Source organism: Phalangium opilio, unplaced genomic scaffold (genome assembly GCF_054372755.1).
Source record: "Phalangium opilio isolate 3A_F unplaced genomic scaffold, DU_Popi_V2 ptg000042l_1, whole genome shotgun sequence".
Taxonomy (NCBI): Eukaryota; Metazoa; Arthropoda; class Arachnida; order Opiliones; family Phalangiidae; genus Phalangium; species Phalangium opilio.
The window spans coordinates 6999807-7025647 of NW_028324166.1; the positions used below are offsets into that span (position 1 = coordinate 6999807).

Consider the following 25841-nt stretch of genomic DNA (forward strand, 5'->3'; position numbering starts at 1 on the left):
TGTGGTGGCAAACAGTGGTTTATTTTGTTTAATACACACATTTTAGAGAAAAAATAAACGGAATTATCATTTCGCCTGCTTCCTTGAATTTCTTCTAAAAAATTTATAATAAAACGTTTTAAAGCAAGTCTTGGCTGTGGTTTAGTTCAAACAAATGCCACTAGATGATGCCATAATCGAGGGATAAAGTGACAGACCTTATAAGCTTAGCAAAGGGTAGATTTAGCTCCGCCCTCATGGACGAGTTCTGATTGGCTCCTGCCTTTGGCAAGATAAATTTACTTATAGAAGATCAGCCAGAATGTTAGGGGTACCACAGGAGCGGTCATTTGCTTTAACGACTTGAAAATTGAGCAATAGTGGATTTTAAAGGAGATTTTTAAGATGTTCAAATCTGACTTTAAAGTACAGCAAGTCCGTATGTCTAAAATCAGTTTATTAGACTACTTTTTAATTCAAACCTCGATCCTCACTGGTCCCAACCACTACTTTAAAATCCCAACTTAAAGGGAATTGGTCCTTGAGACAAGTTTAATTATTCAAGACTCCAAAGTTTCCAAGTATGCCTACCATATTTCGAAGCCTGTTCCAAACAAAATATTTGAGTTTCCCGCCAAGTGGCCAAGGAGCGTGGCTAGTAGTAGTAGTAACCTGGGAAATAGCACGATAACTCTTGTCCAAAACCTGTATATTAATTGCAAAATGTATAGGAAAACTAATGAGGAGTGTTGGGGACCATTTTATTATTTCGCAAACTAGGGGGTGGTAGGATTGCACTTTGCGATACCCCATCAACTAACAATTGTTTCTGACTAATTAGACCATGGGGAGTTCGAAAAAAATGGTAAAATAATTCTAAGCCCGCCGCAAGTTGGTCAAAAAAATTTTTGAAAATTTTAAAATTGCATGTTATACCACCATTAAGACCGCAACTAACTAAATGTAAACATCAGTATTTAGGAAAAGGCATAATATTATTTGGGAAGTAAATGAAGATAAAAAAACAAAATTTTGGAAAAAGCGTAATATTATTTGGGAGGTAAATAAAGATAAACAATAATATTTTGGAAAAGGCGTAATATTATTTGGAGGTAAATGAAGATAAACGACAATATTTTGGAAAAGGTAAAATATTGGTTGGGAAGCAAATAAAGATAAACAACAATATTTTGGAAAAGGTGTGATATTATTTGAAAAACTAAATAAATGTATACAATATTTTGGAAAGGCATAATAGTGTTTGAGAAGTAAATGAAGCATTTTTCTGAAATATTTTTCCCAAATACAATTACTCCTTTTCCAAATTTTTTATGTTTATCTTCATTTACTTCCTAAATAATATTACGCCTTTTCCAAAATATTCTTCTTTGGCTTCATTTACTTCTAAACTAATATTTTACCTTTTCCAAAATAATTATGTCGTCGCGAATCCTTGTTATAATGTTTATCCCCCTCCTGTAATTTTTCAAGATTGAGTGCAGAACGCGTTTAGGCGCGCAGCGGTCTTAATGGTGGTAAGTACATGCAATTTTAAAATTTTAACTAACTTGCGGCGGGTTTAGAATTTTTTCACTATTTGTTTCGAACTCGCCGTGGTCTAATTAGTCAGAAACCATAGTTAGTTGATGGGGTATCGCAAAGTGCAATCCTACCTAGGGGGTCACTGGTCCCAAGGACTAGTTTAAAGGAAATTCCTATTTCCCAGTATGATTTCTTCTGTATTAAATTTTATGTCGTCTGTATGGTGTTCCGCGTAATTTTAGTGTTGCTTAACTTGGCCACTTAATGGGGGATACAATTTAACCCTAAATTTATGCACGGAGCTGTATTGTAGTCCTACAATACACATGCGTGATTTATGTATGCCAAAATTTTCCCGAATAACCCCAAAATTCTAAAATAGTAGCAATCCTCCTATGCGTCGTCTGCTAAAACATTCTAAAGAACATTTAGCTTCGGCTTTTCGGTTTGTGGGGTAAAATTTAAAGATGCGAAAGTTCCGAGTGTGAGATGTAAACAGTAGTTCGTTTTGCTATAACCTGGTGGTAACTAAGAGAAGTACTATGGTAAAATTTATAAAACAGCGATTTCCTTGAGATTTTCGTTACTGAACGTACCCACTAGGGGTTCACTGGTCCCAAGGACTAGTCATTGCCGCCACTATTGTATACAATAGAGGCGGCAATGGAATGGACTAGTTTAAAAAATTATCCTTATTTCCCAGGCTTCTTTCCAGTCTGGGAAATAAGGATATTTTTTAAACTAGTCCTTGGGACCAGTGACCCCCCTAGGGTCCGAAATAATAAACTGGTCTCCGGACTGGTCCCAGGCTTTGTTCTCTTATAGCTTTGCAATTAATAAACTGGTCCCGAGGACCAGTAAGCCCCACTTTTTGAATTAAAAAACTAGTCCAAGCAATTAATAAACTGGTTTTGGACCAGAGGAAGTGTGCTATTTCCGAGCAGGCTGGGAAATAAGGGTATTTTTTAAACTAGTCCTTTGGACCAGTGACCCCCCCTAGTATCTGAAATATTTAACTGGTCTCCGGACTGGTCCCAGCCTTTGCTCTCCAATAGATTTGCAATTAATAAACTGGTCCCGAGGACCAGTAAGCCCCACTTCTTCAATTAAAAAACTAGTCCAAGCAATTAATAAACTGGTTTTGGACCAGAGGAAGTGTGCTATTTCCCAGCCTGTTTCCGAGACTGCTTCTTTCCACGGCCGTTAGTAAAAACCTGTCTGCTACACGTTCTCTCTCTTGCGAAATTGCGCTCTTATTGAAGTGAGTTTCCATGTACAAGAATTGAAGAAAAGCTCATAATGAAAGTGGAAAATCTTTCTCCCAAAGACACGAAAAACGGAACAGTGTGAGTAACTGTTAACGCTAAATCTGTGTTTATGGCCATATTTTTATTATTGAAATGTTACATATGTTATCTTAACAGGGAAACTGTGCTAAGAAGCATGATGGATTTTATGAAAGATTGTCGTGTAATGGTCGAACGTTTAAGCTGGTAAGTGAAGAATATAATGCGACTTGGATGTCAATAGGGCATGTGATGGATCCAACAATATCGAAACTGTTATACTTTGAAAAGAAATAGATCTTTCTTGAAACCTTTCTTGTTAATTGTTCTTTTTTAAATGATTTTATTTTAGGGAAGATTTACAATTTCACAAACTCTCTTTACAAAATTCCGAAATGAGTTTGGTCAATCTTCAAAGGGTGGCGATAAAAGAGGTATTTGCGAAATTATTGGAATGTTCCCTGTTTTGGGAAAATACAAAATTAAGGAAACTTTATTTTTAGGAAATGAAAGATGAGGAAAATTTTAACTATGATCACTTAAGCAAAGATGATCTGATCAAAGAAGTAAAAGCCAAGGATGATCGAATCAGGGAACTGGAAGCCAAGGTATTTTTCAAAGCATAGGGTTTTTTTAAGTAGTTTGAAATGAATCGCAAAAATATGAGGGGACCATTTTAAATGGATGAGTGGTCGAATCTGTTGTACCTTAAAGTAGAACCAAACACTATGGGGTGGGTGAATAATTAAGGTCCTTGGTGAAGTCCCTATCATGATTGGCTCAAAGCTAAGGGAATTTTTTGCTGATCCCCCTACTTCCCTGCTTTAAAATACGTTCAGGCCAAGAAAGTCCCAAGAATATTGCAGGGTTGCCACGGGTCAGGGAAAACCTGGAAAAGTCAGGGAATTTAAAAATGGGCTGAAAAGGTCAGGGAAAAGTCAGGGAATTTGATATTAGTGTGTGAAATTTCTGGGGATAAGTCTTTATTGAAAGAGTAATGAAAGTTTCTCCTCATCCTCTCTTAACACGGAAAACTCTAGAGCAATCCTTAAGATTAACTTTTGTAATGGAATCTTATTTTGTTTAGTGTAATGTTCAAATTTCAAAAATGGGAAAAGAGAGAATCAGAACTTCATTAACGATAAATAAGCAAGTTGACGAAATTGAAAGACTCAATAGGCTCATAAAAGAGCTGGAAAGGAGGATCAAAGATCTGATGGTATGGAATTAATGGAACATTCTTCATCTTCATGGTCAATTGAAAAATTAATTAGTTTAAGAACTATTGTTAATTATTTAAAAAAATAGGAGCAATGTGGAGTACATCAATTAGAAAACGATGACTACGTGAAAACTGAACCTGTTGAAAATGATCCAGGAAGTAATGGCCAGGAGTTAACCCTTCCAATTGTCCAAGGCATTCCGTGTAAAGAATCAACTGTTTCTGAGTGTCAATATGTTGCGGAGGTTCACGATACAAACACCGTAACTAAAATTACCTCGAAAAAGGTTGAAAATGAGGGGCTTATAACGCGAATTACGAGTAACAATTTGCCTCTACGCACGCCTTTACCCTCTAACCTCGAGGTCGAAAACGAATCCGCAATATCCCCTGACACATCAACGACAAAAAGCTGTTCGCCACCTGAACCTCTCGAGAACAATATTAATATTAACGATGATCCTTATCGTAAATCACAAAGTGTCTCGACTGAGGGAGAAACTGAGGATATTGCAACTCGATCTCGGAAATTTGGTGGTCCAGAATTTAATGTTGAAGTCGAAAATCATCTTGACGCAAATGTCGAAATCGATTCTCTAGAAGGAGCCCTAGAAAACGATCTCGGTGATAAACAATCCAGAATCACCTTGACAGATGCGAGGAAAACTTATGATAGACTAAGTGAAACTATGAAACTGCGCTTGCGAAAGCGGAAGTTTGCTGATCCGAGGTCATCGACTGTTCCAGTGTGTGTACCTAAACTAGGACGTAACCCAAGTGAAATATCAGAGTTGACCTCCATCTCAATGAGAAGCCATTTACCCGAAGTTCCGGTTGAAGTTGAAAGTAATAGTTTGGTGTCCAACTTGGAGACGCGTGAAGATGTCGCTCCAAAGAATTTCGAAGGTAATACATCGTGGCCTTGTTCGGAAAGTCATTTTATACTTTAATGGCTGCTTCTATTTAGGCCCAACTTTTGGGCTTAAATAGTGTATATGATTTTGTAAGCTATTTAAGCCCAAATTTTGGGCCTAAATAGCCTATTACTTTATGTGTTCTATTTTATTTTAGCCCAAAATTTGGGCCAAATTAGCCCAAGTCTGTTTATGCCCAATTTTGGGGCCTAATGAATACACCTGCGGTATTGGACTACATAAGCCCAAAATTTGGGTTAAAATAGCTAACTAGAAACACTATACTAATAAATTTGGGCCTAAATAGCTGTCTGCATAATCATGGCCAACTTAGATTACCGGTGGTAGAAGGCCTGCCAGCTTTACCCGAGCCCCATGTTAAAAAACGACAAGCAAAATCGCCCCTAGTTCCGACTTTCGCCGTTAGGTGCGCTACCAACCCAGTTTTCCTCATAATGCTTTTTCTATGGGAAAAAAAAATTCGGAAGTGGACTCGGTTTAAGAGCATTTTTAATATATTTGCCGATTTTTTTCGTGGCCGAATTTTAAATGAGAAGTCAAGTAAGTTTTAATTTATATTTTGAGACCAATTTCATAATTTTCCGTCCGTTATTTGACGAGTAATCAACATTCAAAGTTGGGGTTGTTTTTAAGGCGGAGAAATTAAATTTCTCGGAAAACCTAAGCCTTCGTCCAACGGCGCCACTAAATTTTACTGTAAACTTCCTTCAAGACCGAGGCTTAACTCTAAATGGCGCATTTCTCCGCCTCAAAAACAACCCCAACTTTGAATGTTGATTACTCGTCAAATAACGGACGGAAAATTATGAAATTGGTCTCAAAATATAAATTAAAACTTACTTGACTTCTCATTTAAAATTCGGCCATGAAGAAAATGGGTAAATATATTAAAAATGCTTCCGATTTTTTTTTCCCATAGAAAAAGCATTATGAGGAAAACTGGGTTGGTAGCGCACCTAACGGCAAAAGTCGGAACTAGGGGTCATTTTGCTTGTAGTTTTTTAACATGGGGCTCGGGTAAAGCTGGCAGGCCCTCTACCACCGGTAATCTAAGTTGGCCATGGCATAATAGAGGCTATTTAAGCCCAAAATTTGGGCCTATATAGTAAGACGTTGGACACCGGCTATTTAGGCCCAAATTTTGGGCTTAAATAGACAGGGGCTGTTTGGGCCCAAAATTAGGGCCTTTATAGGCACTTCGTACTTTAATACTCTTAGTACCTAGAATGAGGCGTCATATTCTAATCCTACCCTAGGATGGGGGATATATGCTAATCAATTAATTCCGCTTTTTCGGTGTGAAGTCTAATAGCGTATTCCATTTACCTGCTATGAGACCGTGCTCTCGATTTGCTCTAGATGAGCTTCTTTTCCGGAGCTGCTTTAGCGTTTGTCTTTTCCCCTCCTAATCGTCTATACAAGTTTGGCGAGCTATATATGTTCTGTACCACCAATGAGATCTCGGAACCAGCGCTTGGTTATTGGAAAACGGAAATCCCAGCTCGAGATTATCTAGCGCCATTGAGCGGTAAATGAAATACGCTACTGGCATTGCTGCTATGTACATGAAAAACTGAAACCCATTTCAATCCTGGTGTAAATAGGCAGATCCCTATTTTAAAGTTCATACCTGAGTGAAGGATTTGCGTAAGATCAAAAGTTCTAATTTAATGGACTTCTGGTAAAATTGGCAAAAATCTCGGGGGTTTGATACGTGTCGTAAAAAGATTTTATAAAACCATGCGGCGCTCAATGCAATGCTACGATGAAGTGGGCTCTGGTATGCAACTCAAAATAGTCAGGCATTATCTTGAAAAGTGTCCGGGATTTTTATCTGAAAACGTTTAACTCAATTCCCCTCTTTCTTCTTCTTTAATTCAGAACGTACTTAAATTTACCGAGTTTTTTGTTCTTGTTTTGACATCCTCGATGTAGCTTATTTGAACCAATTACCCAGGCTAAATTAATTTAAGATTAAACTTAGTATGGATGAAATCTATAACGTCACATTAATACGCGGACCAGAAAACCCTTCAGATGTGATTAGTGTTTCTTTGGAAAATATAACATTAATCAGAACTCGGGGGTGGCTTTTGCCAAGCGGAGAAAGGAAGTGAAAACTGAAACTAGACGTCACAAAAGAGAGAGGGGGTTCCATAACGAAATAAATTGGTATAACTTGCGTTCTCGCAGCATCCGCTAGTATTTGATTATCCGAACATCAGTCGAACATGAAAATACGATCTTTCTAGTTCCGCGGGCCTGCATTTCAGTTGATGTACATCTTCTTTTTGTTGATACGGTCGTTTATTCATCGGCTAACCCCCTGATCAGTACCGTTTCTTTTCTTTAAAACTTAGTTTTCGTAGGCCTTAGCACTATCCCTTTTTTATGAAGTGCGCTTGAATGTTACAGTGTTTTTGATACTAAAAAGTAAATGGTGTATGTGTCGTTTTTATACTTTATTACTAATTTTCTGTAGGGAAATTCAAGAAGAAACTTTCAACTCGGTTGAAATATTCTACTGAATATAAAAGGGGTGTACGGCGTCGCGTTAGAATGGGTAACGAAGTAAAACCCTTCAAATGTGATCAGTGTGACTATGCCAGCACAACGAAGAGTAATTTGATCAGACATGAACGCATTCACAGTGGTGAAAAACCCTTCAAATGTGATCAATGTGACTATGTCAGCACGCATAAGTTCCATTTAACCACGCATCAACGCATTCACAGTGGTGAAAAACCCTTCAAATGTGGTCAGTGTGACTTTGTCAGCAGGAATAAGTCCCATTTAACCACGCATAAACGCATTCATAGCGGTGAAAAACCCTTCAAATGTGGTCAGTGTGACTATGAATGCAAGGACAAGAGTAATTTGAACACTCATCAACGCATTCACAGTGGCGAAAAACCCTTCAAATGTGATCAGTGTGATTTTGCAAGCAGGCGGAAGAATGATTTGATCACACATCAACGCATTCACAGCGGTGAAAAACCCTTCAAATGTGATGAGTGTGACTATGTCAGCTGGCATAAGTTCAATTTAACCACGCATCAACGCATTCATAGCGGTGAAAAACCCTTCAAATGTGATCAATGTGACTATGCAAGCAGGTGGAAGTATGATTTGATCACGCATCAACGCATTCATAGCGGCGAAAAACCCTTCAAATGTGATCAATGTGACTATGCCAGCACAATGAAGACTAATTTGATCGCTCATCAACGCATTCACAGTGGTGAAAAACCCTTCCAATGTGATCAGTGTGACTATAGATTCAGGCAGAAATGTCATGTGATAGTACATAAACGTAATAGTCACATGAATGCATAGATGGATTTACATTTTAAATACGCAGGTCAAAAATAATCTCTCATCTTCTGCAATGAATATCCCGAAACTGTGTAACAAACCATTATAAAAGCGGAGCACATTTTCAGGAACGAGACACTTGGGGCACTATATCCAATTGTTACAATCCTATTTTCAGAATTAATTTTATGTTAAATATAATAAAATTCACATAGAGTATGCTAAAATTAAAAAAACCATAATAAATTTGGGATACGTTTTTCAAATTGTTCTAAACGCTTGAGCTTTTTTTCCTTCGAACGAGTTCCATTTCCGCCACTAGACTCTTCGGAACTTTCATTACCACTTGAATTGTCTGAAGCTTCTTCAGGTTTTAACGTGGTACTTGATAAAGGTCCCGGATCGTCATTTGCGTCTTTAAAGGGATAGAATCGGCTTTATCTGAGTTGGTCACACTAACATTGGTTTTCTATAAATTAACCACCCCTAAAAACATGGGGGTCAGTAGAAATCGCGAGAAAAATTTATTAATTAAAATAAACGTGAATAAAAATTGAAATTTTGAACGCCAGATTTAAAATCGGCCACCATTTTCAACCCATTACCTACGTAGGTAAAGTTCGGCCTCTGATTGGTTGGTAGTAGTTGGAATGAAAACTGTCGTTTAAGGAGTAAAAAGTAGTAGGAACGAGAATCTAGGTCAGCTTGCCTGGTGAATCGTCGTCTGCTTATATGCTTAAGAATGTCAGACGAGAAAGTATTTCTGATCATTCCGGTCCTGAATCTGAGGATGAAAGTTCGAACTCTGATTCTTTGGATTCAGAAAATTCGGAACAATTTATAATAAACGAATCTGAGGGTAGTTCTTCTGAAGTAGAAGAATTTGGTGTGCAGCCATACCAATTCCCGTCAATCTGTATCATACTGCGCTCACAGAATGAATCCCCCTACCAGTAGGAAAAACACTACGGAGAAATTGGTAGAGACGAACTAGTAACGTTTTTCGGTGGTTCGGCTCTGTGTCACCAGGTGCCCTCATGATCGCAAAACAAGAGCATTTTGGATCTTTTAATCGTAATTTAAAAATCATTAATTAAACTAAAATATAAACACATATATATTTTCAGAATCCTTATTTGTCTATCTATCGAAATAAATTAACCTTATAGGGATTTATTGCAATGAAATTAAAAGAAAGTATCCCTTTAACTACTTTAACTTCGTTATCGGCTCTGGTACTGAATGTTTTCAAAAGGAAAAACAAAGACAGAAAATTTGTCGCTAACTATAACTTTACCGTTGCATTCTTGCTTACTGTTTAGCTGAATAATACTGTTTGTTCTAATTGCCACGTATGTTATCATACGTTTATTATTATAAGTTGGCATTCTGTATTGTCTTAGGACCGTCTCAGTGATCAAATTTTAATCTAAATATATTTTCGAAAGTTCTTGGTTTGCATGCTTGTTCTTTCCGAATATCGGTAATACTATGGGAAAGTTTTAGAAGTGGTTTGATTGTAGTCTTCTATAGATTTGTAATGCGGCGAACCCCTAGCCATTAAGCCTCTTAAGAACATCATACTCTGGACCCGTAACATTTTAACTTTATGATCGTAACATTGATTTTGAAAGTTGTATGAAAATTGAGACAATATCACGAAGCTATTTCATAGAAGTGGGCGCAAAGTCTATTTAGTGTTTATTGTCGACATAGATAGTTCCTTAAAACACCCGGGCAACGCGGGGAACTTAGCTAGTCTAATATATATTCAAAATATTTCATATTTTTGTGGGTTGGGGGATTGTTCTCTGGTTGCAAGGGATGTCTTTGCTGGTTCTTTTTAGACTTACAAAGTCCATGTTTAAAGCTTGAAGACTAACGGGCTTAAACTTACTGTTTCATTTTTCAAAATTGAACTAGAACGCAGTGGCGGATTGAAGGGAAAATGAAGTAGTTGAACAATTTCTTATTTGATTTAGATTTTCTTTTAAATCATCGTTCAGTAAGACCCTTTACAAAAACGGGGGTGGGAATTGTAAAGCATGCTTGATATAGGGTTTCAATGAAACATCCGGTATAAGAATCCAAAAACGTCCACGTCAAAGTTGCCAGTCCACCAAAACTCTTTTGTTTGAAGCCGTGTCTAACGTCTATGGGAGAAATGCTTCTAAGTGACAATTTAAATAATTGTAAGTATTAAAAGGAAACTGGTGGCTCGGTGAAAGATAAGTGTAGTTTTAATTTTAATTTGTTAGTTTAATTATATGTTATCGATGTTTTATCAAAAACAATTTTGTTTTGGGTTAATTTCAGCTTAATTATACTTAGTTAAGTTAATTTTAAGGAATATTTTGTTTCTCTAGTATTGATTTAGTTTGTAATACTAGTTTTAATTCAATAGTTATTGGAATTGCAACGTTTAGGGGCGTTTTTAACTTTTTTGGCGAATATTCACTATTTTACCCAAAAATTTTAAATTATTCCTTTTTTATGCCTTTTAATGTAGATTTATATTACTTTAAATGTAAGATAGGAAACATTAGACGCTGAACGCCATGTGAAGTTTTATCTTAATTTGTTAGTTTAATCTCAAAGTGATCCATGTTCCTACCCAAGAAATTGTTTTTTTTTTTCGGTTAATTTCACGTTAACTAAGTTTAAATTAACGTAACATCGGGGTTCATTATAGTTAATTTAGCTGACAAATTGAGTTTCCATAAATAATTCACCCTAATTGCAATGCATAGTGGAGTTTTGGATCCGGACCTTGCCGAACATTCACTATTTTACCTCAAACTTTCGCTCTGCTTCAGTGGTTGGAATAACGTTTTACCGAAAAATGCTCAATAGTCACTATTATACCACAAACCTTCAATTTTCACTACTATTAGTGTATTTTAACTATTATTTAGATTAATTTAAACGTAAAGTAGTAAAAATGAGGTTGGACGCTACAAATCGTGCATTTTTAATATTCACTTATTACTTTAATTAAAAGTTATCCGTGATCTTACCCAAAGCTGTTGGTTTTGTGTTAACTTCACGTTAAGTTGAATTTGGTAAATGTTTGGTGGGGCCCGGACCAATACATAGATAGCATCATGCATATGATGTATATAAATTCCTAACGAATATTAAGTAATGGATCTTTCCTATTTACGAGGCCGCCTTCGATAGTGGGATTTTTTTTAGTAGGATAGTAGTAAAAATAGTAGTATTTTTCCTAGATCAAAAAGCTAGACCGATGACGGAGAAAATGCTATGAACAGCTCTATTTGAATACTCATTAGGCATATTTCAGAAGCAACGTTTTCGTATGATTTTACTGTTTTAACAGTTTTTGATTATTTAACCTAATGTTCTCAGCAAAATTTCCCAAAAGAAATTCATTTTGTACTATTAATGCGCTCAAAATAACGAAACATATGTCACCAAAGTGAACTTCCCCACATCTTGGCCTCTCAACTAGGTGTCTATAGTCGCCCTATTGTGAGGCCACTCCTAATCTCGTCTGTCTCTACACGGAAATCAGTAAACCCCATCTCTACTGGCCTCTCAAGTAGGCCACTACTGACGCATAGTTGAGCGGCCAGTGTAATAGTCCATGGTTCCATTTTGCTTGTTTATTCTCTACTGGCCTCTCAAGTAGGCCACTACTGACGCCTAGTTGAGAGGCCAGTGTAATAGTCCATTGTTCCATTTTGCTTGTTTATTCTCTACTGGCCTCTCAAGTAGGCCACTACTGACGCCTAGTTGAGAGGCCAGTGTAATAGTCCATGGTTCCACTTCGCTTGTTTATTCTCTACTGGCATCACAAGTAGGCCACTACTGACGCCTAGTTGAGCGGCCAGTTCTGGTTTATTCTCTACTGGCCTCTCAAGTAGGCCACTACTGACGCCTAGTTGAGAGGCCAGTGTAATAGTCCATGGTTCCATTTAGCTTCTTTATTCTCTACTGGCCTCTCAAGTAGGCCACTACTGACGCCTACTTGAGCGGCCAGTGTAATAGTCCATGGTTCCATTTAGCTTGTTTATTCTCTACTGGCCTCTCAAGTAGGCCACTACTGACGCCTAGTTGAGAGGCCAGTGTAATAGTCCATGGTTCCATTTAGCTTGTTTATTCTCTACTGGCCTCTCAAGTAGGCCACTACTGACGCCTAGTTGAGAGGCCAGTGTAATAGTCCATGATTCCATTTAGCTTGTTTATTCTCTACTGGCCTCTCAAGTAGGCCACTACTGACGCCTAGTTGAGAGGCCAGTGTAATAGTCCATGGTTCCATTTAGCTTCTTTATTCTCTACTGGCCTCTCAAGTAGGCCACTACTGACGCCTACTTGAGCGGCCAGTGTAATAGTCCATGGTTCCATTTAGCTTGTTTATTCTCTACTGGCCTCTCAAGTAGGCCACTACTGACGCCTAGTTGAGAGGCCAGTGTAATAGTCCATGGTTCCATTTAGCTTGTTTATTCTCTACTGGCCTCTCAAGTAGGCCACTACTGACGCCTAGTTGAGAGGCCAGTGTAATAGTCCATGATTCCATTTAGCTTGTTTATTCTCTACTGGCCTCTCAAGTAGGCCACTACTGACGCCTAGTTGAGAGGCCAGTGTAATAGTCCATGATTCCATTTAGCTTGTTTATTCTCTACTGGCCTCTCAAGTAGGCCACTACTGACGCCTAGTTGAGAGGCCAGTGTAATAGTCCATGATTCCATTTAGCTTGTTTATTCTCTACTGGCCTCTCAAGTAGGCCACTACTGACGCCTAGTTGAGAGGCCAGTGTAATAGTCCATGATTCCATTTAGCTTGTTTATTCTCTACTGGCCTCTCAAGTAGGCCACTACTGACGCCTAGTTGAGAGGCCAGTGTAATAGTCCATGATTCCATTTAGCTTGTTTATTCTCTACTGGCCTCTCAAGTAGGCCACTACTGACGCCTAGTTGAGAGGCCAGTGTAATAGTCCATGATTCCATTTAGCTTGTTTATTCTCTACTGGCCTCTCAAGTAGGCCACTACTGACGCCTAGTTGAGAGGCCAGTGTAATAGTCCATGGTTCCATTTAGCTTGTTTATTCTCTACTGGCCTCTCAAGTACGCCACTACTGACGCCTAGTTGAGAGGCCAGTGTAATAGTCCATGGTTCCATATAGCTTGTTTATTCTCTACTGGCCTCTCAAGTAGGCCACTACTGACGCCTAGTTGAGAGGCCAGTGTAATAGTCCATGGTTCCATATAGCTTGTTTATTCTCTACTGGCCTCTCAAGTAGGCCACTACTGACGCCTAGTTGAGCGGCCAATGTAATAGTCCATGGTTCCATTTAGCTTGTTTATTCTCTACTGGCCTCTCAAGTAGGCCACTACTGACGCCTAGTTGAGAGGCCAGTGTAATAGTCCATGGTTCCATTTAGCTTGTTTATTCTCTACTGGCCTCTCAAGTAGGCCACTACTGACGCCTAGTTGAGAGGCCAGTGTAATAGTCCATGATTCCATTTAGCTTGTTTATTCTCTACTGGCCTCTCAAGTAGGCCACTACTGACGCCTAGTTGAGAGGCCAGTGTAATAGTCCATGATTCCATTTAGCTTGTTTATTCTCTACTGGCCTCTCAAGTAGGCCACTACTGACCCCAAGATGAGCGGCCTGACACTTAACCTAACCTAACCCAACCCAACCCAACCCAACCCAACCCAACCTAACCTAACCTAACCTAACCTAACCTAACCTAACCTAACCTAACCTAACCTAACCTAACCTAACCTAACCTAACCTAACCTAACCTAACCTAACCTAACCTAACCTAACCTAACCTATACTTATCTAGTTTGAACGTTAGGACATATCTGTACTGGCCTCGCAATTAGGCCACTTAGGACACCTAGTTTAAAGGCCAATGTGATGCTTCCATTTCGTTTTTAATATTTATTCACGAACGGCAAAGTAGCCGACGATAAAAACATAGATAAGAAACCCATGTATTGTCCCTAGTTTAATTTTGCGTGTTTATTCTCTACTGGCCTCTCAAGTAGGCCACTACAAACGCTTAGTTCAGAGGCGCGTGTAATTGTACACGGTTCCGTTTTGCATGTTTATTTTCTAATGGCCTCTCAAGTAGGCCACTACCAACGCCTACTTGAGAGGCCCGACATGGAATTTCACCCGCCTCGCCTAAACCTAACCTAACTTAACCTGGTCTAATCTCGTTTGAACGTAAGGGCATATCTGTACTGACCTCGCAATTAGGTTAAAAGCCAATGTATTATTCCAACATTTCGTTTTGCATGTTCATTCTGTACTGGCCTCGCAATTAGAACACTTAAAACGCCTTGTTAAAAGGCCAGTGCATTACCCCATTTTATTTTTCCTGTTTATTCACGAAAGGCTAAGTATGCGCCTCTTTACACGGAAAAAGACAGTAATATAGCAATGTTTTGGAAAAGGCGGCAATTTATGATTAGTGAGAAATAATTTGGAAAAGGCGGCAATTTATGGTTAGTCAGCAATATTTTGGAAAAGGCGGCAATTTATGGTTAGTCAGTAATATTTCAAAAAGGCGGAAATTTATGGTTAGTCAGTAATATTTCAAAAAGGCGGAAATTTATGGTTAGTCAGCAATATTTTGGAAAAGGCGGCAATTTATGGTTAGTCAGTAATATTTCAAAAAGGCGGAAATTTATGGTTAGTCAGCAATATTTTGGAAAAGGCGGCAATTTATGGTTAGTCGGCACAATGTAGCAATTCATACTATTTTCTCCATCATAGGTTCCGCTTTTCCTCGTAGGGGGAATACTACTATTTTTACTACCATCCTACTAAAAATTTTACCACTATGGAAAACGGCCTCTAAAATAGGAATGACCCTAAGTAATAAATTTATATATACTACATTATATAGTATATTTATTTAAAGAGCAGATGATAGTGGTGATTGAAGCCAGACTGGTGTCCATATGGGATGGACAAGAGACCAGATGATGGTGGTGTTTAAAAGCCAGTAAGTGCCTACTGGTGTCCATGTGGGATGGGAAAAGTCCAGGTGTGGTATAATGTATAGAAGCTAATAACTATAGAGTGGTGCCCATGTGGGATGGACAAATGACTAGAAGATGGTGATGTTAGACGGGCAATGGTGTAATAGCCAGTGTAAGTGGAATACAATTTTCCAAATTTCCGGTCCGTAAATTGAGAACACATTTGCCCCGATTTGCCAACTGCGAACGCGGTCCCCTGGGGTGTAACAACAGACAGACAGACGCGTTGAAATTAGAACCTCTCCGTGACATACGACACTCGAGGAGGTAAAAATATGGTTTAAAGAGCAATTATTATAAATTAGTTACACTGCTCTTCCCTAGATGGCACATGGGCATGGTGACAAATTTATATAATAACAAGGAGTTCAACTTCAAATTTAAATATCTTTAATTTGACAGTGTATATGTTTATTAACCGCATTGAACTAAAATAATAACTATCATTTTTATATCAGGAATCGCGCAGAACTCGATTACAAACTAGGAAAACTGACAGCAAATAGACGAAAATTGTTGAACTCTACTTTTTAATGTTGAATATCTTAAAACTGGCACGCACAATCTTAATTAAATTGTTGTTAAGCGTATAAAACTTTACCAGAACGGTTCAGTTTTTACCAGTTAGTCAGTCTAGACAATCAAACCTTATAAAACTGCAAAATCGCATTTGATTGTTTCCTAACATTCACTATCAATTTAAAGGTTGAATATCTTAAATATGGATATAATTTAAATACCTTGTTAAGCGTATAAAAATGAACCAGAATGTTATTTTAAAATATTCAATTATCGTTGTCCGTCGTATTTTTGTTTATAATTAGCGTTAAAATCTATTTTTAAAAAAGACTTAGGACTTAAATTAGGTTATACCTATTTTCTCCGTCACGAGTTCTCGAAATTTGAATCCCCTTCATATTCTGCTAAATCTGTTGCCACAACGGTGATGGCGGAAAAAACAGTAAGTGCCGCCAATTTTGAACAAGAGACCACTTCCAAACAAAATATACAAACATCAAGACTATGTGAAGACATGGGTAATGATCAAGGTCTGTAAATGCGCAAAAAATGATAACATTAACCATCCCATAATCGTGCCTATATTTAAAATAAATATTACTACTCACAACTGTATGTGCAACTTTGAAGTATATACTCTTAAATGTAAAAAACATGCTGTCACATGTGGTGGCAAACAGTGTTTATTTTGTTTAATACACACATTTTAGAGAAAAAATAAACCAAACGGAATTATCATTTTGCGTGCTTCCTTGAATTTCTTCCAAAAATTTTATAATAAAACGTTTTAACGCGTCTTGGCTGTGGTTTAGTTCAAACAAATGCCACTAGATGATCCCGTAATCGAGCCATGGAGTGACAGACCCTATAAGCTTAGCAAAGGATAGTTCTAGCTCCGCCCTCATGGACGAGTTATGATTGGCTCCTGCCTTTGACAAAATAAATTTACTTATAGAAGATCAGCTAGAATGTTAGGGGTACCACAGGAGCGGTCATTTGCTTTAACGACATGAAAAATGACACAATAGTGGATTTTAAAGGAGATTTTTAAGATGTTCAAATTTGACTTTAAAGTACAGCAAGTCTGTATGTCTAAAATAAGTTTATTAGACCACTTTTTTAATTCAAACCTCGATCCTCACTGGTCCCAACCACTACTTTAAAATCCCAACTTAAAGGGAATTGGTCCTTGAGAGTAAAAGTTGAGACACGTTCAATTATTCAAGACTCCAAAGTTTCCAATTATGCCTACCATATTTCGAAGCCTGTTCCAAACAAAATATTAAAGTTTCCCGCCAAGTGGCCAAGGAGCGTGGCTAGTAGTAGTAGTCTGAGAAATTGCACACTACAAGTTTATTAATTGTTTGGACCAGTTTTTAAATTCAATAAGTGGGCTTTACTGAGGGTACGTTCTGTCACAGCCCACTCGATCACGCAAGTTGCACGCGCTATAGAAGCCCGTCCAAACGATTTTTTTTACATGTTAACTCGCGAATACGGCGCGTCACATAGGTTCGGTCTAAACTTTCAAACCCGTCTGGTTTTAACATGGGCGTCTATGGGAGGGGACCAGTTTTTTCAACGTTTTTGGCAATATTAGTGCATCTACTGGTTCAAATCTCTTGAATTTTTAATGAGACGTGTATTGAAAGGTTTGATATTATCCTGTAAAATTTCAAGTCTTCAGCTATAATAGTTTTTTTTATAAAAAATAAAAATCATCACATAGTAGAGAAATTGAAGGGGCAAAATTCACTACTATGTGATGATTTCTATTTTTTATAAAAAAAACTATTATAGCTGAAGACTTGAAATTTTACAGGATAATATCAAACCTTTCAATACACGTCTCATTAAAAATTCAAGAGATTTGAACCAGTAGATGCACTAATATTGTCAAAAACGTTGAAAAAACTGGTCCTCTCCCATAGACGGCCCTGTTAAAACCAGACGGGTTTGGATTTTAGACCGAACCTATGTTATTCTCATTTTTAGGGTCGATTGAGCGGGCTTCTATAGCGCGTGCAGCCAGCGTGATCAAGTGGGCTATGGTTCTGTAGACTGTAACGAAAATCTCAAGGAAATCGCTTTTTTCTTGATGTTTACTTGATGGGCTCGAGACGTCACAGTGACGTAAAAGGTTGTTGTACTGTACGGACAAGTTAGCGCTGTTTTCGAAAATGTAGTTGGGGAACTTGGGGAAACATCTTACTGGCCCTCAAAACGTCACGAAGCGCAAATGGCGCTATTCAATTATTAAAACGACCTCGCAAAAAATCAATTTTTTTTTTAAGAAAATTATGTCTATTTGAATGGTAGAAGTATTTTTGTAATGAAAACTAATACAATTACTCTAGGAATAGCATTATTGGAATTTAATTTTTAAATCCCGCGCCAACTTTTCGTCTGTCAAAAGTTCAACAGTCAAGCGCTACGTCACGCCATCAAAAAAACCATATCGATTCTCCATGATCGATTAGATGGTTTTTTTGATGAGCAAGCGCTGAGCATCATGACGTCAAAATCGGAAACACGAAAAATCGTACAGTGGGGAAAATCTGGCATCGCTTAGTAAGCGCTGTCATCAAAGAGGTTTACTGAACATACCCTGGTTCTAAGGAACAGTTTATTATTTTGGACGCTAGGGGGATGTCAATCCCAAGGGCTAGTTAAAAAAATATACTTATTTACCAGACTGGAAGGAGTGGTGGCTGGTGGCTAGTGGCACTCTGAGATTAGCACACTTCTTCTGGTCCAAAACCAGTTTATTAATTGCAAAATGTATAGGAAAACTAGTGAGGAGTTGGGGACCATTTTATTATTTCGCCAACTAGGGGGTCACTGGTCCCAAGGTCCAAGGACTAGTTTAACGAATATTTCTATTTCCCAGACTGGTTTCTTCTGTATTAAATTTTATGCGTGTGCATGGTATTCCGCGTATTTTTTGTGTAGCTTAACTTGGTCCCTTACTGGGTAATACTATTTTACCCTAAATTTATGTATGCCGAAATATTCCCGAATTACCCCAAAATTCAAAAATAGTAGAAATCCTCCTATGCGTCGTCTGCTAAAACATTCTAAATGACTTTAAGCTTCGGTTTTTGGGGTAAAATTTAAAGATGCGAAAGTTCTGAATGTAGGTTAGTGAGATGTAAATAGTAGTTCGTTTTGCGAAAACCTGGGGGTAACTAAGAGAAAGTACTATGGTAAAATTTAGAAAACAGCGATTTCCTTGAGATTTTCGTTACTGAACGTACCCACTATCCACTAGGGGGTTCACTGGTCCCAAGGACTAGTTTAAAAAATATCCATATTTCCCAGGCTTCTTTCTATGGCCGTTAGGAAAAAGTTAAACCTGTCTGCTACACGTTCTCTCTCTTGCGAAGTTGCGCTCTTATTGAAGTGAGTTTCCATGTACAAGAAAAGTTCTTAATGAAAGTGGAAAATCTTTCTCGCAAAGACACGAAAAACGGAACAGTGTGAGTAACTGTTAACGCTAAATCTGTGTTTATGGCCATATTTTTATTATTATTGAAATGTTACATATGTTATCTTAACAGGGAAACTGTGCTAGAAGTATGATGGATTTTATGAAAGATTGTCGTGTTATGGTGGAACGTTTAAGCTGGTAAGTGAAGAGTATAATGCAACTTGGAAGTCAATTGGGCATGTAATGGATCCAACCATAACGAAACTATTATACTTTGAAAAGAAATAGATCTTTCTTGTTAATTGTTCTTTTTTTAAATGATTTTATTTTAGGGAAGATTTACAATTTCACAAACTCTCTTTCCAAAATTCCGAAATGAGTTTGGTAAATCTTCAAAGGGTGGCGATAAAAGAGGTATTTGCGAAATTATTTTAATGTTCCCTGTTTTGGGAAAATACAAAATTAAGGAAACCATATTTTTAGGAAATGAAAGATGAGGAAAATTTTAACTATGATCACTTAAGCAAAGATGATCTGATCAAAGAAGTAAAAGCCAAGGATGATCGAATCAGGGAACTGGAAGCCAAGGTATTTTTCAAAGCATTGGGTTTTTGAATAGTGTGAAATGAAGCGCAAATATTAAGAGAACTTTTTGGGACCATGGCCCATTTTAAATGGATGAGTGGTCGAATCTTTTCTACCTTAAAGTAGAACCAAACACTATGGGGTGGGTGAATAATTAAGGTCCTTGGTGAAGTCCCTATCATGATTGGCTCAAAGCTGAGGGAATTTTTTGCTAATCCCCTTCTTCCCTGCTTACGTTCAGGCCAAGAAAGTCCCAAGAATATTACAGGATTACCACGGGTCAGGAAAACCTGGAAAAGTCGGGGAATTTAAAAATGGGCCGAAAAGTCAGGGAATGTGAAAAATTTCAGCAAAGTCAGGGAATTTGATTTTAGTGGGTAAAATTTCTGGGGATAAGTCTTTATTGAGAGAGTAATGAAAGTTTCTCCTCATCCTCTCTTAACACGGAAAACTCTAGAGCAATCCTTAAAAATTAATTTTTGTAATGGAATCTTATTTTGTTTAGTGTAATGTTCAAATTTCAAAAATGGGAAAAGAGAGAATCAGGACTTCATTAACGATAAATAAGCAAGTTGACGAAATTGAAAGACTCAATAGGCTCATAAAAGAGCTGGAAAGGAGGATCAAAGATCTGATGGTATGGAATTAATGGAACATTCTTCATCTTCATGGTCAATTGAAAAATTAATTAGTTTAAGAACTATTGTTAATTATTTAAAAAAATAGGAGCAATGTGGAGTACATCAATTAGAAAACGATGACTACGTGAAAACTGAACCTGTTGAAAATGATCCAGGAAGTAATGGCCAGGAGTTAACCCTTCCAATCGTCCAAGGCATTCCGTGTAAAGAGGATACTATTCAAGAATCAACTGTTTCTGAGTGTCAATATGTTGCGGAGGTTCACGATACAAACACCGAAACAAAAATAACGCAAATTACGAGTAACAATTTGCCTCTACGCACCCCTTTACCCTCTAACCTCGATGTCGAAAACCAATTCTCAATATCTCCTGACACAACGACGACAAAAAGCTATTCGCCACCTGAACCTCTAGAGAACAACATTAACATTAACGATGATTCTTGTCGTAAATCACAAAGTGTCTCGACTGAGGGAGAAACTGAGGATATTGCAACTCGATCGCCGAAATTTCGTGTTCCAGAATTTAATGTTGAAGTCGAAAATCATCTTGACGCAAATGTCGAAATCGATTCTCTAGAAGGAGCCTTAGAAAACGATTTCGATGATAACCAATCCAGAATCACCTTGACAGATGCGAGGAAAACTTGTAATAGACTAAATGAAACTACGAAACTGCGCTTGCGAAAGCGGAAGTTTGTTGATCCGAGGTCATCGAGTGTTCCAGTGTGTGTACCTAAACTAGGACGTAACCCAAGTGAAATATCAGAATCGACCTCCGTCTCATTGGGAAGACATTTACCTGAAGTTCCGGTTGAAGTTGAAAGCAATAGTTTGGTGTCCAACTTGGAGACACGTGAAGATGTCGCTCCAAATAATTTCGAAGGTAATACCTCATCGCCTTGTTCGGAAAGTCATTTTATACTTTAATGGCTGCTTCTATTTAGGTTTAATGGCTGTTTCTATTTAGGCCCAATTTTTGGGCTTAAACAGAGTATATGATTTGGTAAGCTATTTAAGCCCAAATTTTGGACCTAAATAGCCTATTACTTTATGTGTTCTATTTTATTTTAGCCCAAAATTTGGGCCAAAATAGCCCAAGTCTGTTTATGCCCAATTTTTGGGTCTAATTAGTACACCTGTGGTATTGGATTACATAAGCCCAAAATTTGGGTTAAAATAGCTAACTAGAAACACTATACTAATAAATTTGGGCCTAAATGGTAAGACGTTGGAGACCGGGCATTTAGGCCCAAAATTGGGCTTAAATAGACTGGTACTATTTAGGCCCAAAATTAGGGCCTTTATAGGCACTTCGTACTTTAATAGTCTTAGTACCTAGAATGAGGCGTCATATTTTCACCCTATTATGGGGGAAAATATGCTTATCAATTAATTCCGCTTTTTCGGTGTGAAGTCTAGTAGCGTGTTCCATTTACCTGCTGTGAGACCGCGCTCTCGATTTACTCTGGATGAGCTTCTTTTCCTGAGCTGCGTTAACGTTTCTCTTTTCCCCTCCTAATCGACGTATATACAAATTTAGCAAGCTATCTGTTCTGTACAGATAAGCACCAATGATTTTTCGGAACCAGCGCTCGGTAATTGGAAAACGGAAATCCGAGCTCGACATTATCTAGCGGTAAATGAAATACGCTACTGGCGTTGCTAATTTGTAGGTGAAAAACTGAAACCCATTTCACTCCTGGTGTAAATAGGCAGAACCCTATTTTAAGGTTCATACCTGAGTGAAGGATTTGCGTAAAATCAGAAGTCCATTAAATTAGCCAGGCTAATTTAATGGACTTCTGGTAAAATTGCCAAAAATCTCGGGGGTTTTATACGTGTCGTAAAAAGTTTCAATCAATCCATGCGGCGCTCAATGCAATGCTACGATGAAGTGGGCTTTGGTATGCAACTCAAAATAGTCAGGCATAATCTTGAAAAGCGTCTGGGATTTATATCTGAAAATTTTTAGCTCAATTTCCCTCGTTCTTCCTCTTTAATTCAGAACGTATTTAAATCTAAGGAGTTTTTTTGTTCTTGTTTTGACATCCTCGATGTAGCTTATTTGAACCAATTAATTTAAGATTAAACTTAGTATGGATGAAATCTATAACGTCACATTAATACGCGGACCAGAAAAACCCTCCAAATGTGATTAGTGTTTCTTTGGAAAGTATTATTATTATTTATTTCGCACCCAAAGTTACTGGCAACCACAGAGGCAGAAGAGCCTATCGAAGGTGGTTACCATCGGCTAACCCTCTGAATCAGTACCGTTTCTTTTCTTAAAAACTTAGTTTTCGTAGGCCTTATCCTTTTTTATGAAGTGCGCTTGAATGTTACAGTGTTTTTGATTCTAAAAAGTAAATGGTGTATGTGTTGTTTTTATACTTTATTACTAGGGAAATTCAAGAAGAAACGTTCAACTCGGTTCAAATATTCAACTGATTATAAAAGGGGTCTACAGCGTCGCGTTAGAATGGGTAACGAAGAGAAACACTTCAAATGTGATCAGTGTGACTATGCCAGCATAAGGAAGGATAATTTGATCAATCATCAACGCATTCACAGTGGTGAAAAACCCTTTAAATGTGATCAATGTGACTATACAAGCAGGCGGAAAAGTGATTTGATCTCACATAAATGCATTCATAGCGGTGAAAAACCCTTCAAATGTGATGAGTGTGACTATGTCAGCAGGCATAAATTCCATTTAACCACGCATAAACGCATTCACAGCGGTGAAAAACCCTTCAAATGTAATCAATGTGACTATGCCAGCACAGCGAAGAATAATTTGATCACTCATCAACGCATTCACAGTGGTGAAAAACCCTTCAAATGTGATGAGTGTGACTATGTCAGCAGGAATAAGTCCCATTTAACCACGCATCAACGCATTCATAGCGGTGAAAAACCCTTCAAATGTGATCAATGTGACTATGAATGCAGGCAGAAATGTCACGTGATAGTACATAAACGGAAAAGTCACAGGAATGAATAGATGGATTCACATTTTAAATATGCAGAACAAAAACAATCTTTCATCCTCTTCTGTAATGAATACCCTGAAACTGTGTAATAAACCATTAAATTTTTCTGTTCGGGAGGGTGTTAATGGAAGCGGAGCACATTTTCAGAGACAAGACACTTGGGGCACTATATCCAATTGTTACAATCCCATTTTCAGAATTCATTTTATATTAAATGTAATAAAATTCACATAGAGGATAGTAAAATTAAAAAATCCATAATAAATTTTGGATACCTTTTTCGAATTGTCCCAAACGCATTTCCAAACTTTTGAGCTTTTTTTCTTTCAAACGAGTTCCATTTCTGCCACCAGACTCCTCGGAACTTTCATTTCCACTTGAAATTTCTTCAGGTTTTAACGTGGTACTTGATAAAGGTCCCGGATCGTCAATTGCGTCTTTAACTACTTTAACTTCGTCATCGGCTCTGGTACTGAATGGTTTCAAAAGGAAAAAAAATGACAGGAAATTTGTCGCTAACTATGACTTCACCATTGTATTCATGCTTGTTGTTTTTTCAGTGCTTAGTAGGCGTATCACGTATAGGTTTAATAGCTGAATATTACTGTTTGTTCATATTGCCACGTATGTTATCATACGTTTATTATTATAAGTTGGCATTCTGTATTGTATTAGGCACGTCTCTGTGATCAAATTTTAATCTAAATATATTTTCGAAAGTTCTTGGTTTGCATTATTGTTCTTTGTGAATATCACTATCGGTAACACTATGGGAAAGTTTTAGAAATGGATTGATTGTAGTCGTCTATAGACTGGTAATGCGGCAAACCCTTAGCCATTAAGCCTGTTAAGAACATCATACTCTGGACCCGTAACATTTTAGCTTTATGATTAACCACTATTTAAGCGTCGTAACATTGATTTTGAAAGTTGTAAAAAATTGAGACAAAATCACGAAGCTATTTCATAGAAGTGGCGCAAAGTCTATTTAGTGTTTATTGTCGACATAGATTGTTACTTAAAATACCCGGGCAATGCGGGGAAACTAGTCTCATTGATATTCATAATATTTCATATTTTTGTGGGTTGGGGACTGTTCTCAGGTTGTAAGGGATGTCTTTGCTGGTTCTTTTTAGACTTACAAAGTCAATGTTTAAAGCTTGAAGACTAATAACGGGCTTAAACTTACTGTTTCATTTTTATGAACAAATGGGTTTCTACGAAATATTGAACTAGAACGTAGTGGCAGTTTGAAGGGAAAATGAAGTAGTTGAACAATTTCATATTTTTAAATCATCGTTCAGTAAGACCCTTTACAAAAACGGGGGTGGGGATAGTAAAGCATGCTTGATATAGGGTTTCAATGAAACATCCGAAATAAGAAACCATAAACGTCCACGTGAAAGTTGCCAGTCCACCAAAGTTCTTTTGTTTGAAGCCGTGTCTAACGTCTATGAAAAAATGCTTCTAAGTGACAATTTAAATAATTGTAAGTATTAAAAGGAAACGGGTGGCTCGGTGAAAGATAAGTGTAGTTTTAATTTTAATTTGTTAGTTTAATTTTAAGTTATCGATGTATTATCAAAAACAATTTGTGTTTTGGGTTAATTTCAGCTTAATTATACTTGGTTAAGTTAATTTTAAGGAATATTTTGTTTCTCTACTATTGGTTTAGTCACAAGTAGAATAATCTTACACCAAGTTCCTATGTAAGATTTTTTGCCGTAGCCTCTGGTTCTGAAAGTTTCGTACAATTTTTAAGGGGGGGTGGGATTTTTTTAGTGAAACCCAGCTTTCCGCGGCTGATGTTAGTTGGCGCCGAGAAAAAATGTTAGTAGAGTAAAACTTTGGTTGTTCAACTACCATTTACTCTACAGTAAATACATTCGGGCTAGCCTTGGGATATCAAGTTTTAGGAACACTCGAGATGAGACGTTCGTTAGAGATAACCTGACACACAATACCCTCATTCTTAGGCTGGAAAGTTATGTCCTTTTAGATCATCTCCTTTTGCCTATGCCTATATTTAAAATAAATATTCCTACTCACAACTGTATGTGCAACTTTGAAGTATATACTCTTAAATGTAAAAAACATGCTGTCACAAGTGGTGGCAAACAGTGGTTTATTTTGTTTAATACACACATTTTAGAGAAAAAATAAACGGAATTATCATTTCGCCTGCTTCCTTGAATTTCTTCTAAAAAATTTATAATAAAACGTTTTAAAGCAAGTCTTGGCTGTGGTTTAGTTCAAACAAATGCCACTAGACGATCCCATAATCGAGGGACGGAGTGACAGACCCTATATGCTTAGCAAAGGGTAGATTTAGCTCCGCCCTCATGGACGAGTTCTGATTGGCTCCTGC

The 25841-nt window shown here is 37.5% G+C and overlaps 4 protein-coding genes and 3 long non-coding RNA genes across 15 annotated transcripts in view; 3 read left to right on the forward strand and 4 right to left on the reverse strand.

Moving 5' to 3' along the window:
* LOC149678764 (uncharacterized) lies at window positions 1–6790 on the reverse strand. 7 transcript variants are annotated; one of them, XR_016366141.1, is made up of 4 exons: window positions 6291–6790; window positions 1653–4950; window positions 571–684; window positions 1–332 (listed from the first exon to the last, which is right to left on the reverse strand). It is a non-coding gene; the product is annotated as an uncharacterized LOC149678764 (long non-coding RNA). The 7 variants fall into 7 exon arrangements; XR_016366142.1 differs by having other exon boundaries at window positions 1–94; window positions 198–332; window positions 571–4950; XR_016366140.1 differs by having other exon boundaries at window positions 1–4950; window positions 6291–6537; window positions 6595–6790.
* r (carbamoyl-phosphate synthetase 2, aspartate transcarbamylase, and dihydroorotase rudimentary) overlaps window positions 1–25841 on the reverse strand; it is a 112414-nt gene that overhangs the window by 35635 nt on the left and 50938 nt on the right. The window lies entirely within an intron of this gene.
* LOC149678765 (uncharacterized) lies at window positions 2685–24214 on the forward strand. Of its 3 annotated transcripts, XR_016366134.1 has the most exons (8): window positions 2728–2867; window positions 2946–3014; window positions 3160–3241; window positions 3311–3415; window positions 3895–4026; window positions 4116–4935; window positions 7447–8649; window positions 23866–24214. XR_016366134.1 is itself a non-coding variant. In XM_089836703.1 (7 exons), exons 1-7 carry the CDS (start codon window positions 2821–2823, stop codon window positions 8298–8300), a joined length of 2109 nt encoding a protein of 702 aa, XP_089692829.1. In that variant the 5' UTR covers window positions 2685–2820; the 3' UTR covers window positions 8301–9145. The 3 variants fall into 3 exon arrangements, 1 of the variants encoding a protein (XP_089692829.1); XM_089836703.1 differs by lacking the exon at window positions 23866–24214 and having other exon boundaries at window positions 2685–2867; window positions 7447–9145; XR_016366135.1 differs by lacking the exon at window positions 2728–2867 and having other exon boundaries at window positions 2976–3056; window positions 23866–24213.
* Window positions 15187–17450, reverse strand: LOC149678766 (uncharacterized). The gene is made up of 3 exons (XR_016366143.1): window positions 16429–17450; window positions 16175–16352; window positions 15187–15497 (listed from the first exon to the last, which is right to left on the reverse strand). It is a non-coding gene; the product is annotated as an uncharacterized LOC149678766 (long non-coding RNA).
* LOC149678767 (uncharacterized) lies at window positions 18389–23772 on the forward strand. Its single transcript, XM_089836705.1, has 7 exons — window positions 18389–19297; window positions 19381–19448; window positions 19583–19664; window positions 19734–19838; window positions 20341–20472; window positions 20562–21363; window positions 22883–23772. The coding sequence occupies exons 1-7, from the start codon at window positions 19253–19255 to the stop codon at window positions 23482–23484; spliced, it is 1836 nt and encodes a 611-aa protein (XP_089692831.1). The 5' UTR covers window positions 18389–19252; the 3' UTR covers window positions 23485–23772.
* LOC149678768 (uncharacterized) overlaps window positions 19274–25841 on the forward strand; it is a 20154-nt gene continuing 13586 nt past the window's right edge. Inside the window, exon 1 of the mRNA XM_089836704.1 lies at window positions 19274–19299. The gene's annotated coding sequence lies outside the window, so the exon portion shown is untranslated. The remainder of the gene's footprint in view (window positions 19300–25841) is intronic.
* On the reverse strand, window positions 21278–21955 carry LOC149678769 (uncharacterized). Its single transcript, XR_016366144.1, has 3 exons — window positions 21917–21955; window positions 21816–21841; window positions 21278–21416 (listed from the first exon to the last, which is right to left on the reverse strand). It is a non-coding gene; the product is annotated as an uncharacterized LOC149678769 (long non-coding RNA).